Below are 13747 nucleotides of genomic sequence, written 5' to 3' on the forward strand. Positions count from 1 at the left end.
AGGTGGCCTCAGAATGCACTGGTCTGCTCCCAGGGCCGGGGGCCAGGCAGGCTTTCCTTAAAACAGCCCCCTTCTCAAAAGGCTTTGGAAAGACACTCGCCCCACCGTGTTCTTGTCCAAGCCACTCAGAAACACAATCACGTTTTAGCAGGGTAAAAACTAGGCTCAACCCTCTCCTGTGTACAAAACGACGGAAGGGATCCTGAGGTGGGCAATGCTGAGGTGCCGGCCAGGAGAAAGGGGCTTTACCAGAGTAAAGAGTAAAATCAGATGTAGTCCTCGAGAATACCCATAAGAAAAAAAGACAAAGCTCAGATGTGTGAATGGCAAAAAAAAAAAAAAAAAAGTTTCATTTTTAAAATGTTCAATTAACCCCTGCCATCTACAGTCTATTTGTAATAACTGAAATGTTTCCATAAAACCCGACCACAACATCAAGTTATTAAAAACAGTTACCTCATATTAACGAAGTTGCCCCAAACAGCTGGAAGGGAAAGAAGAAGAAAATAGGTCAATATTTAACTTCGTGGTATTCAAGGATTCCAACTAATACAATTTTAATGTTTAACCAATATTTTCAAGTACAGTAAGAAATCTAAATGATGGCTCATGAAGACAACAAAACACATACTTTGAAGTATTAAGTCCTACCAAAAATAAGTGAAAAGAGGATCCGATACAGCTCTTTAATTCTGGAAAACCTCTTTTGTGGTCTGGAGTTCAGCTGTGCTTGTGTTTTGATAAAGACTATGTCCCCAACCTTTGTCTGAGGAAGAGCCCGTCATAAGCATCAAAGAACTGCATGTCTGAAAGAGATCCTAGCGCTCAGTCCAGCCTTTTCCTTTAAATGTCTATGAAACCAAAACCCAGGGAGGTTAGATAATGGCCTGACACTGGGGCTTACCTTCACCTGGAAGCCCATCCTTTCTCACACTTCCCACATCTCTCTTATAGTCTAGGTTCCCGTCTGCCGGCCTGCTCCCTTGATTATAGACACCTGGAGGGAGGGTTATCATGTGTACACAGCTGGTGCTCAATAAATGGGAATAAACCAGCCCAGCTGCCACCGTGAAGTTTTGCCATGGATTACCTTAAAAACATAATACTAGACTATGAGCCACCACGTGAAGTTACTGAACAGAGAATTCTGTAATAAAGAAATCTTTCCCATGAATGGGTGTCTCTAATATTTGTACTCATTCCTCTTTGGCCCTCCTGTAGTCATTCCCCAAATACTGAATACCTCCTAGGGGCCAGATGCTCTTAGGTGCTAGAGAAAAACAGAGAGCAAATGCAAACACCCCCCCCCCCCCCCGCCCCCAATCCCAGAGATGGCGATTCTGTGAGCTCAGGAAGGCCTTCAGGTTAGGATCTACTCCCAGGCATCTTCTTAATGTCATTGTCTGGTACATAGCAGGGGTTTAATAAATGTTTACTGAATAGGACTCAGTTTCCAAAATCACGTGTTGCTGATTCCATACAAGTACATTCCTCTCCAAACAGAGTAGTAAGCAACTGATACAAAAGATAGCAATAAATAACTAAAGTGCCGAATAAGAAAGAAATAGGAGAAATTAAACTAAATCCATACTATATTCCTTATTCATTAAAAAAAATAAAGACTGTTTATACCTTTGGATCGTGTGAGCTTACTTTTGAGTATTATCCTCATATACAAATATGTACGGGAAAGCTGCCTTCACAAATCACGGCTTTACTTATTAAAAATAAAAAAGAGGGAAATAAACCCAAATATCCTACAATTGGGGAGATGCTATAACATCTGTAATATTACAAATATTATTGGGGAGCTGCTATAATATCTGTAATATTACAGATGTTATTAATATAATACTATATATAATGTTACATGTCAATTATATCTTGGTTTAAAAATATGGTTATGACAATACACTGTAACATGGTAATGCACTTATGACAATTCCAGATGAGAAAATATATATGCAGTATGACTTCTACTAAAAACCACACAGAATAAGACTGTCTGAAGATGCCAAAATATAGTTTAAATGGTGACATAATTGTTTATCTTTCCTTGTATCTATGTTCTTACCTTGGCTTTTAAAAAAAGGGGGAAAAGATTTCCAAACCCTTGCTGAACGCCATGCCCCTCCCCCCAGAAGACCTGGGAACTCATGGGCCAGGGGTCAGCTCAGGCAGCTGGCATTGTGGACGAACCTGCAGTTGCCAAACCCCATGGGCCCTGTTCTTCACTGTGTATCTCAAATAAACATACTGTCTCATTTTGGCTTTAGGATTCTGTTGCTTGTCTAAATACACCAGGAAGTGGTCCCTCTCTGGCTGTGGAAACTCGGGAGGGGAATTACCTACTCCTTAAGATGCCTTAGGGTAGATAATGCCCTTTGACAACCTTTTCAAATCATTCCATGGTTACTAGTTTTCTTTTTAGCCTTTTCTTGAGTTAGTTTAAAAGGTCTGTCTCAGGGGCGCCTGGGTGGCTCAGTCGTTAAGCGTCTGCCTTCGGCTCAGGGCGTGATCCCGGCGTTCTGGGATCGAGCCCCACATCAGGCTCCTCCGCTGGGAGTCTGCTTCTTCCTCTCCCACTCCCCCTGCTTGTGTTCCCTCTCTCGCTGGCTGTCTCTATCTCTGTCAAATAAATAAAAACTCTTTTAAAATAAATAAATAAATAAATAAATAAATAAGTAAATAAAAGGTCTGTCTCAGAGATGTTTCTCAATCCTTCTATCATCCCTTAGACCATCTGAGAGCACGTAAGGCTACCTGCCCTTCCTGGATGTCTTCTCCCTCCTTGAAGTACGACATCAGGGCTCTGGGGGCTCTCCTCTTTCCTACTGGTCCTGTGCAAGCATCCCTCCCCTGGGAAGCAGGTGAGGGCCTTGGGATTCGCCCCAGGGAATGATGCCCATGGCCACATCTTTGCAACCCTTTATAAGGAGGTAATAACGACCATACATGGCTAACGCCCAAACCTATTCTTTGGCTCAGACATCTTCGATTGGCTCCCTGCACTTGGAAACTCATCCTGCTCTTCCCAGTTCACCACCAGAGAGCTTCATGAACCCCATCTCTCCTCCTCACCAATCAGTCCTCCATGTAAGGCTTCCCCCCCCAACATTCCCTGCCCACTTGCAGCCTCCACCCTCCCTAAAGCAGCTCCAAATACAGTGCTTTCCTTGGCCAGAAGCGTACACACCTCACCTGAGCATGACACTCTTGGGAAAACCTCGCCAACCTCCCTGCCTGCTCCAGGGGACATCAGGAGCCCTCTGAGTTGTCACAGCACCCACAACATACTTTTTTTTAATTGGCAGTTTACAGGTGGGTCTCCCTGAGGGGAGGGGTTTCTGATTCACATTTGCAACACCAAACACAAGCAGGCCAACCACCAAAATTAGAGGAATGGAGGAGGTCAAAGAATGTTTTCACTTTATTACATTTATCCCGTGCTTTGTACTTTTTTTCTTCAGAGGTGTTATTACCAATTAATCTTTAAGATGTTTTTATGTCAAGTGTTTCTGGCCTCCTTCTAAACTCTCAAAAGCTCCGCATGCTTTGTGTTAGAGAACAAAAAGGACTCAGCACCCAGCACAGACCAAAGACAAACAGCAGGCAGGAAAAGTTCCTGTATTACTGCGGACTCATTCCAAGGAGGAAAACACAGGCAATTCCCAACAATTACGAAGCCTTGCTCTCGGTATTCTGTGTAGATTGGCCTGGAACCTTGGAGGGCACGGAGTTTAAAAGTTAAACAGTATTAAAAATTAATGTTGCTTTTAGAATTCTGCAACCTGCTTAAGTGAATCTGACCCACCTTACAGTGACGCAAAGGGATCACTGGGAATTACTAAGAGCTGACTCCACAGATACCTGAACTAAATGGAACTAAATTAAGTCAATTACATACAAGGACTCGGTATTAAGAAAAGTATTTTAAAAAGATAATCATTCACCATCATTGACAAAGGGCTTAAAATCAAATTCCATTACATAGCTTTCAAGATATTTTAATTTATTCTGATTTTTATTTTAAAAATACTTTGTACCCAAACTGAGGCACACTGGTTTCCCAATTCTCTGTCTGTATCCAGACTTCATGCTATGCAGGAAAATCCCGTTCAAGAAAATCTTTCACATAGAAATTTTCATCGAGGGCAAAAAAATTGAGTGATTTTTTTGTTTAAGAGTATGATTAAAAATGAGTGTCCTTGGGGCGCCTGGGTAGCGCAGTCGTTAAGCGTCTGCCTTCGGTTCAGGGCGTGATCCCGGCGTTCCGGGATAGAGTCCCACAGGGATAGAGTCCCACATCGGGCTCCTCCGCTGGGAGCCTGCTTCTCCCTTTCCCACTCCCCTGCTGTGTTCTCTCTCTCGCTGGTATCTGTCACATAAATAAATAAAATCTTAAAAAAAAAAATGAGTGTCCTTTTCCAACAGAGAAAAAATTAAAATGCTCAATGCTTTCGTAGTCCCTATTAGTCTAACATGGTTCTTTAGATATTAGTCAGATAGCACTAGAGACAAATCCTTTTAGAACATAATTTCTCAATCTGAAACCTGTGGGTCTCCACCAGATTCCTGAATGAATCTCAGGAAGTCTAGGGGGAAAATCCTTGAAAGTCCATGCAAAACCATGCATACAAAGCTCTCAAAAAATCCCCCAGAAAAGCTTGAAATTTCAGAGGTGCGCTGGTTTCAGAATGTTTTAGAATGGGGATAGATTCTGAGTCCTCGAATGCCAGGCCTCACAGACGCTGCGGATTCTTCACCAGGAATCCTATTACCCTATTTTAAGTAGTTATGATCCTGGATCAAACAAAACCAGCTCCCTCTCACACCTGTACATTTTAAACGGCTGCACTATGCTTTAGCATGTTTTTGTTGGGCATCCTGGTCACCATTTTCACCTAGAAAGCACATGTACTTTTTATCCTAAGTCAGAGGAAGGAGTGTGAGTTAGAGAACCACTCTCCAGCTCGGCTAATGGGCACACACCTATACTGCACACAATTATACCCAGCATGCCTGCAGCAAGCACAGACAACCAGACGTCCTACAAACCAGCATGCTAGGGGCTCACCAACTCGGCTTGGTGACATTAGACAGAATAACCGCATGGAGAACCCATGCAAGATTTGCATTCTGTCTTCAGTATTTGCTAGAATCCTTTCTTTGCTCATCCACCAGCCATCGGTCCAACAAAACTGGTGCCTACAGATGAGCAGAGCACTAAGACCCTATGCACAACCTCACCTGTATGGTAGGCAACATACACATGATGGTAAGGGAGGACCCCAAGAGAGGTGGGCCAGAGGAGGAGGCAGGGCGAGGCTGACAAGACGCACCAGGGGTCCACCTGGAACCACAAGGGGAAACAGCTTGACCCCGCTCATGCAGGAAAAGGTGGGGCTCGCCAGCCACCCACAAGACAATGGGGAACTGACCCAGATCATAAACAGTCCTTCAAAGACAGGGCAGTGGGAGAAACGGCATGCCCACAAACTCCAGTAGGAGAGGCTGGTCACTGGCATAAATGCAAGTCTCTTTTTAAAAACGCAAACTTCTGGGTATTGAGTCCCTGCTAGGAGTGAGGCCCTTGATGAGGTCTTGCAGCAAAGGCTCCTAATCCATGGTGCCCTTTAGACTGAAAAGTTTCTCCAGGACCTAACAGTGACTAGGAACTGGCAGGAGGTCTAGGGGGAGAGGGGAGGCAGGGTCTGCCTTCTCCAGCCTCAAGGGATAAAATCTGGGCTTCCCAGAGCCTGGGAGGCCCTACATTGTCTTCAGACCCTGTGAATCAGGATCTCTGCAGAGGAGCCTAGGCGTTGCATTTTCTCAAGTGCCCCAGGGGGCAGAGTCCCCTGGAGAGAGAAGGTGGAAAGCCTGCATCCCAAGGGATCTGGTGGCCTGCCACAGCACACCTCAAAGGCTGCCCAACTATCTGCTCCGACAGTCCAGGCTCCAGCCACTCTGGTCCCTGGTAATTTCTCCAACTTGCCGCCGGGTCCTTGTACTCTGTACTCTTCTCCCAGATGCTTCTTCATCTGCCTTCCTCAGTTCATCCAGTTATCAACTCAGTGAGGTCTTCCTGACCAATCTATCCCTAACAGTGCCGCCCACTCCCCTCTTTCCTCCCACACTCAACCTGCTTTCTTTTTCTTCACAGCACTTACCGCCAGATAATATACCCACGTTTCTATCTATAAGCCTCTGGGCTTATGTTTCCAGCCATGAAAATGGAAGCCTCAAGACAGCAAAGACTATTTCGTTCACTGCTGTTCTCGATGATGTTGAGATACTTCCACAAAATATTCAGTGCTCACTCAATATTTGTTGGAAGAACGAATGCATGAATGAAAAGCTCTCCCAAACACCTGGGAATCACTGCTCTAAGGCACAAGTCAGCAATTTTTTTCTGTAAAGGGGCAGAGAGTAAATATGTTAGGCTTTGTGGGCCATTTGATCTCTGAAGCCACGACTCCACGTCGCCACTGAAGTGTGACACAGTCATAGGTAATTCGTAAAAGCATGACCTGCCCCGCACAACTTCATTCAAGGATACAGAAATTTGAATTTCGTGTGTTATGAAATACATTCCTTTTTTGACTTTGTTTCAACCATGTAAAAATTGTTAAAACTTCCTTAGCTCGGGGCGCCTAGGGGGCGCAGTCGTTAAGCGTCTGCCTTCGGCTCAGGGCGTGATCCCGGTGTTCTGGGATCGAGCCCCGCATCGGGCTCCCTGCTCTGCTGGGAGCCTGCTTCTTCCTCTCCCGCTCCCCCTGCTTGTGTTCCCTCTCTCGCTGGCTGTCTCTCTCTCTGTCAAATAAATAAATAAATAAAATCTTTAAAAAAAAAAAAAAAAAAAAAACTTCCTTAGCTCAAGGGTGGGCTGGATTTGTCTCATGGGCCACAGTTGCTCATCCATCCCTGCTCTAAGAGATTGCAGAAGGACTAGGTGTCACTCCAGTGTAGGAGGTCCTGTCGTCACAGGGAGAAGCGCCAAAGCCACCTCTACATAACACACATCAGAGAAGTAAAGGCTGTAGGTGACCCAGTCCTGGGGAGCAGAGAGGAGGCAACAGGTCCGTGACCTGTGGAGATGGGGGTGCGGGCGGCACACGGCGGGGACGTCTACTGGCCTGTGAAGAAGATGTCCTTGGAGGAGAAGGGTGGGGAGGGCAATGCTAGCAGAAGTACCCTGGAAGGGAAAGATGAAGGTGTAGGCTCAGATGGGCCAAGGTGGTTTTCTTAGCAAGCTCTGCCCCTGCCCCGCCTCCCCCGCCTCCCAACCATGGACATTCTGCTGATGAACCAAATCTGAGCACCCTGCTTCCTCCTCCTAGCATTCCAAGATAGCGGGGCTCTGGTGGGTGGGCAACCAGCAATGGCTCTGAGTGTGCTGCAGGGCAGCTGTGTTCCGGCTGAACAGGAAGCAGGAGTGTGAGGGACAGATGGGTTGAGAATGCCGAGGACAGAAGAGGATGGGTGGGTGTATCAGGGTGGGAGGGTGAATGGGTGTAATCAGGAGACAAGAACACCAGAGGTGGAGGATGGCGGCGCGGGGAGGGGATATTGGTAGGGGATTAGCATACACTCCCGCTGGAAGCATTCTGTAGTGATCCAGGCTAAAGCCGTCTACCAGGCAAGTAGAAACCGAGGCCCAGAGCCGGGAAGGCCAGCGCCAGCTGGAGGTGCAGGCATGGCACCCGCTTGAGGCCAGCATGTCAAAGGTTCAACAGAACGTGGCCCTGACTGTGCATCCAGCCCGGCGACGGCCACAGCCCTGGGGAGTCTCACGACAAGGCCAAGGCATGCGAGCAGCACGCAATGATGTCACTGCCGCCAGCTACCCCACACCAGCCTTTCCTGCTCACTGTTTCTAGTCACGAGGTCACGCTGTCACCTCCGCTTCACAGCCGACGGCCAGCACCAAGAGGAGCCTCATGGGACTTGCGCAAGGTCACACGGCCAGTCACCATGCACACTCTGCCAACGCTTCCAAGTGGGAGACTTCATCCAGGGCCCCAGAGTCACCACCATCTCCAGTGAAAAAAGGCATCTTGGTTTTGTTTTTTTCTAAACTTGTCCTCTAAGCTAATCCCCTGGCCTCTGAGCCCTGTGTGCGGCAGGTGCGCCAGCTAAAACTGAGTAACACCGAGGTCATCAAATCCTTCGGGGAACAGCAAAGCTGCTGTACGTGCTGAGGAGGTTCCGTGTCTCGAGAGACTGCGCAGCAATTCCAATCCCCGTCTGCTCAGGCCAAGAACACTCTGAGAGAAGCATGCAAATCAGCAGCCTGTACAAACACTGGGCACCTCGGGCTCCCTGCAAATGAGTATCAGTGGTGAGGCAGTCGCAGCAACACTAGAGCCCATCCACCCTGCTGCGCGCGCTCCACTGTGACTCTGTTTACTGTTCCTCCCCAGGTTTTCTGAGCGTGTTAACTACAACAGAACGCCTCGTCTAAGCTATGACTCACTTTGTGCCAAGTGCTCACTGCAGAGCTGTATGGTGTCATTGTGTTTTTCACACAGCGCCTTCCTGGTGGCACCATAACACCAGCCCAAAAATTCTCTGACACGCCTCCTGTCGGGAGGTGGGGTCTGTGCACCCTCCCCTTGAGTCGGGAGGACGTGGGACCATTTCCACTATGGGGGACGCCGGAAGTGACCTGATGTGGCTGCGGGAGCTGGTCATAAACAGCATGCTCTTCCCTCGAGTTCGCTGGCATGTTGTCTCTGGGGCCACTGGGTCTCTGTGGACAAAGTCTGCCCACCCCACCGCTAGACGGGTCCCAGCAGGTGCTGTGTGGGTGCTAAGAGCCAGTCCCCACTGAGCCTGTCCACAGGGGCCAGATGTGCCAGCGAAGAAGCCCCCAGGAAGTACATTCCCCAGCCTCCGCTGTTTGAGCCATCCCAACTCAAGTCCCAGACATCATGTAGCAGAGGAGAGCTGTCCTCGTTTCAAATTCCTGACCCAATGAGCCCGTAGGCACAATAAAATGGTTGCTATTTTATACTCCTGAGTTTTGAAGTAGTTCGTCAAGCAGCAAAAACATAAGCAGAATCAAAACAGCATGTCCCCAGCCCTTCAATCTAGCACTGAGGCGGCCTTAAGTCAACCCAAGATACAGGGCTTCATCCCTCCCACCTGATGCGTTCCCCACCAAGTGCACCTGCACCTTTCCCCACGCCCAAGGTACACCTTTGCAGACTCACCACCTTGGTAAAAAGCCTGGATCGGGGCGCCTGGGTGGCACAGCAGTTAAACATCTGCCTTGGGCTCAGGGCGTGATCCCGACTTTATGGGATCGAGCCCCACATCAGGCTCCTCTGCTATGAGCCTGCTTCTTCCTCTCCCACTCCCCCTGCTTGTGTTCCCTCTCTCGCTGGCTGTCTCTATCTCTGTTGAATAAATAAATAAAATCTTAAAAAAAAAAAAAAAAAAGCCTGGATTGAGGCTGCACCTGGGGAAACCCTCCCTCCCCAACCACCCAGGCTGCCTGCCTCCACCCGAACAGAACTTCAAACGTGCCAAGGAAAGAGGCACCCCTTGCTCACCACCAAGGAACCTCAACAATCCTCGAACCAGAACACGGCAAATACCTGAGTCCCCTCGGGTAAACTCGGAAGTAGCACAACTGACATGCTTTTCAAAGAAGGTAAGAATATATCACTTTTTAAAAAGATGTACTGATTTATTTGAAAGAGAGACAGAGACAGTGGTCAAGAGCATGAGCAGGAGGGGCACAGGGAGAGGGGGAGAGAATCCCGAGCCTGACGCAGGGCTTGATCCCACGACCCTGAGATCACAACCTGAGCCAAAACCAAGAGTTGGATGCTTACCGGGACTGTGCCACCCAGGCGCCCCTACTCTTTTTTTTTTTTTTTTAATACACTACTCTTGCAATAAGAAAAGCTTTAAAAGAGTTGTTAAAATAGAGAAGGTTCAAATTAAGAGATACTCTTCTGCTATCAATTCTTCGAAGAGAAGGAGATGTGCAGAAGGGGGGAGATTCACCGCCTCCAGTTCCCACTAAAAGAATTAGGGGTTCAGGGTCAGGCAGCATCACACCTCAAAGCGTAGCAGTCACTGAATGGGGATCTTTGTCTCCTGCCTACCCTGAAGGAGCCTAGCCCAAAACCCTGAACCCCACGCAGCCAGCCAGTGAGGCCTCTGACTGTCCTGAGCAGTTAGACAGGATGAACACTGTCCCAGACAAAAAGGCTACTTGGGGTGGCCGAGCAGACTCCAGTAACTGGCGAGCTTCACAAGCCTCACGGCTGGCACCTGCCTCTGCGACCTCCCCGTGACACTCGCCCCGCTCTGGGGCCTCGCCCAGGCCAGGCTGTGCAAGCAGGCAAGTACCAGAAGGAGGCAGAACAGCAGCACCTTCTAGGCCCTGCCCTGTGCTCCCTGCAGTCCCAGCTGGCAGGTCCCAAACTTCAGCTATAAAACATTTTAAGTGACTCATACAGTCTCATAGGCTTATCTAATAAAATTGTACTGACATTCCCATGGGAAAAAAATTTGCCCCAAGATGTTCCTTTTTTTTTACAAAGTGGTTAAAAAGGCAAGAAACCATGGGCTTTGCAGAGGACATATGGTCCTCTGAAGAGTCTTTATTACATGTAAAAATGTCGATACCAAGTGAAAACAGAAACTTAGTAAAATCAACTTTTTGCTTTTTAAAACTATATCCATGTTTAAAACTACATGCAAATGTCTTCACAGAGGTCTGAGAGACATGGGGTAAGACCTTTTTATATAGTTCTGTATTATTTTAATTTCTACAACTCACAGGAAGGAAGTCTGAGATCCATTTTTTAGGTCCAGAGAGGACGCTGAGCTGCTTCTATCCATTCCAGGTGGGCAGCATCACGGTTTGCAAAAGCACACGGTGACCTATTAAAATCCCCCAAACTGGTAAGTGAGAAAAATCCAGAATCCTATTAAAAATTCTAAATATTTACACTTAACAGGTGTCATTTTTATTCATGAAAGCTGTAAGAACAAGTTTGAAGGGAAAGAACTGTCCCATTGAAAGCCTCAGCCATGCAAAGCCTTCCTTTAAGTGAGGACAACTATCGTATCAAAGAACTCTACCATTCCGTTTTAAAAGCCTGGATAAGAGAAACTCTCTTCCACAGGGACCCTCCATAGGTGTACAGGACAAATGGTTGCTTAGAACAGAGCTACACAACGTGTGTCCCCCGAGCAGTGGCAGGAGCGTCACGTGGGACTTGTCAGAAACGCAGATTCTAGGGCCCACTGTGGTTTCCTGCATCAGAAGCTCCAGGGTGGGACACAGTCCTTGGGTTTTAATGAGAGCTCCAGGTGATGCCGATTCACCCAGAATCTGAGATTCCCTGCGGTAAACTGCCTATCTCTGTTGTTCTCCCCCACTCATATCCTCCTAACACAGTTTTGTTAAGAGGACAACAGAGTTGAACAATGTCCAAATAAGCCCACTGCAGACACTCCCTCCCATCGTAGCGCATTTCTAGATGCCCCTTCTTCCTCTGCACTGCCTTCCCTTCCTTCCCAGGCCACTGGCCAACCCTGACGTGACACGTCCCTTCAGTTCATGCCCCATTCCAACCCTGTGCCAGCCTCTGGCATGGGCTTTGATCACTGCACGACCAAGACCAGAAGCCCTCCACTGCAGTCCTCCCACTTAATCCATCTCTGCGTGGCACTTCTCCCTCCTTACCAGGTGTCCTGTCCTGAAAGCTGCTGCCTTTGTCATTTTCCTGCTCAAGATTTCCAAGTTCTCCAAATAATTTTGACTGCCCACTCCAATTATCTAAAGTCCTGAGCATGAACCCCAGCACCTCATATTTATATGTATATGCACACTGTAAAGGCGGAGGTAAAAACTGCATATATATGTTCCAGAATTTCTTTTCACTGCCTCCATCTGAAGGGTTCCATGGGGCATGCCCCCCCCCACCCTAATGCCAACCACACAGGACGCCCTCATCCCCAGCACCCTGGCCCGCACTCCTCCATCACCTGTCACCAGCAGGCCAGTGCAGTTCTGAACACACTCAACCCTCCCCAGACTTCCTACCCCACTGAATGTATGGGGGATTCTTACATCATATTTGTGCTTCCCAATTATGAAATAATCAGAGCCTTAACATAGATGGTCTCATCTCTAATAGAAAGCAAGGTGCCACTGAGACAAAGATTGCTTAGGACTGGGTCCCCATGAGCTCAACCTGGCACACTCAGGGACAGAAACTGGGTGTCCAAGTCAGTCTGCACAGCAAAGCCCTGGCATAACCGTGGCAACTGACTTTCTCCCCAAAGGGTGTCCAATGCTCCCTCCCTTGGCTCCCTCATGCTCGAGGCCCAGAAGGAGTGCCCTCTCCAAAGAGGCCAATCCCAGGGCTCCCCCTGCCCATTCTCCTCAGTAAGATGTCCAAAGGACCCATCTGCAGCCCCCCCAGCCTCACCTCCCAGGAGTCACTGTCCCCTCATGCTCCCCCCTCCACCACAACACTGAACCCCAATGTTGGAGTGCACTGCACTTTCTCTGACTTCAAATCATGGCCCCCATTCTTCCCCTTTTCACAGAGGCCCTCCCTACCCCTCCACCTCTCTGGGTTGGGTGACTCTGTTCTATTGTCTTTCCAAGCTCTGCGGTGCCTTACCATCCTTCAGATGCCCTCTCTGACCCTTCTTTCACACCACTGCAGAGCCTTATACCTGCTTCTGTCTCTATCTCCCCACCAAGATTGCTGAGGTCAAAGTCAAGGTCCCCTGTTCTATCCATCCTATGTACTACTCTGCAACATAAACACTAGCAGAATGAAAATTACAACAGAAATTCCACACACTGACCTTGAAAACCCAAGACAGTCTTTAAGGTAAAGGTTTAAAATTCTAAATATTGATACTTAACAGGTGTCACTTTTATTCAAGAAAGCTATAAGAACAAGTTTGAAGGGAAAGAACTGTCCCATTGAAAGCCTCAGCCACGCAACGCCTTCCTTTAAGTGAGGACAACTCATGATACACATCTACCACTGAGCTCTAGGCAACCATTTAGACAAATGAGATCTCTGCATTGAAAGATTTTCTCCATATGTTAAGTACAAAAGCAAACCACAGAAAAATCCAAGGTATAAAATCATTTACATCTTAGAAGTACCTAAATATATTTTATGAACACATAATGCAGAGGAAACTATCTAGATGATTCATACATACATACTAAAATGTCAACCAGTAACTGACAGGAAGGGAAACAGAGTTAGCTGGAAGGTGGAAAAAGGAAAGAGATCTTCCAAATGTTTCCATATTGTTAGAATGTTAAAACTGTGAATTAAAACTAAGCCCCAGGAGACATATAAGAGACCAATGCCCTTTGCGCCCTACTTTGCATCCAAACTGTAACAAACTCTTAACCACCATAAAATATCTTAGTTTCCTCCAGGTTCTTGAAGTCAATACTCAGAGGCAACAATCTATCAACAGAAAGCTACGACGATATTTACCATATGTTATAACGACTATGTGTCTATTTCTTGCAGCTGGAATTAAGATGCGTTCTGTCCCCAAACTTCACCTAAGAAAATGACTTCCGCCTCTTCACAACAGGACACCAATAAATTTGTAAACATGTTCCACTCACACATATTCTCAAGGTTCTAGTGCACAGTACTATTATTTTTTTTTAAGATTTTATTTCTTTATTTGACAGAGAGAGCACAAGCAGGGGGAGCTGCAGAGGGAGAGGGAG

The 13747-nt window shown here is 47.3% G+C and overlaps 1 protein-coding gene across 2 annotated transcripts in view; it reads right to left on the reverse strand.

Annotated features, from left to right (window-relative positions):
- UXS1 (UDP-glucuronate decarboxylase 1) overlaps positions 1-13747 on the reverse strand; it is a 99089-nt gene that overhangs the window by 70234 nt on the left and 15108 nt on the right. For both annotated transcript variants that reach the window (XM_040623668.1, XM_040623667.1), the window contains exon 2: positions 457-484. In XM_040623668.1, the coding sequence (XP_040479602.1) occupies positions 457-484 (28 nt within the window). The remainder of the gene's footprint in view (positions 1-456; positions 485-13747) is intronic.

The sequence above is a fragment of the Ursus maritimus genome, unplaced genomic scaffold (genome assembly GCF_017311325.1).
Source record: "Ursus maritimus isolate PB19 unplaced genomic scaffold, ASM1731132v1 scaffold_6, whole genome shotgun sequence".
Taxonomy (NCBI): Eukaryota; Metazoa; Chordata; class Mammalia; order Carnivora; family Ursidae; genus Ursus; species Ursus maritimus.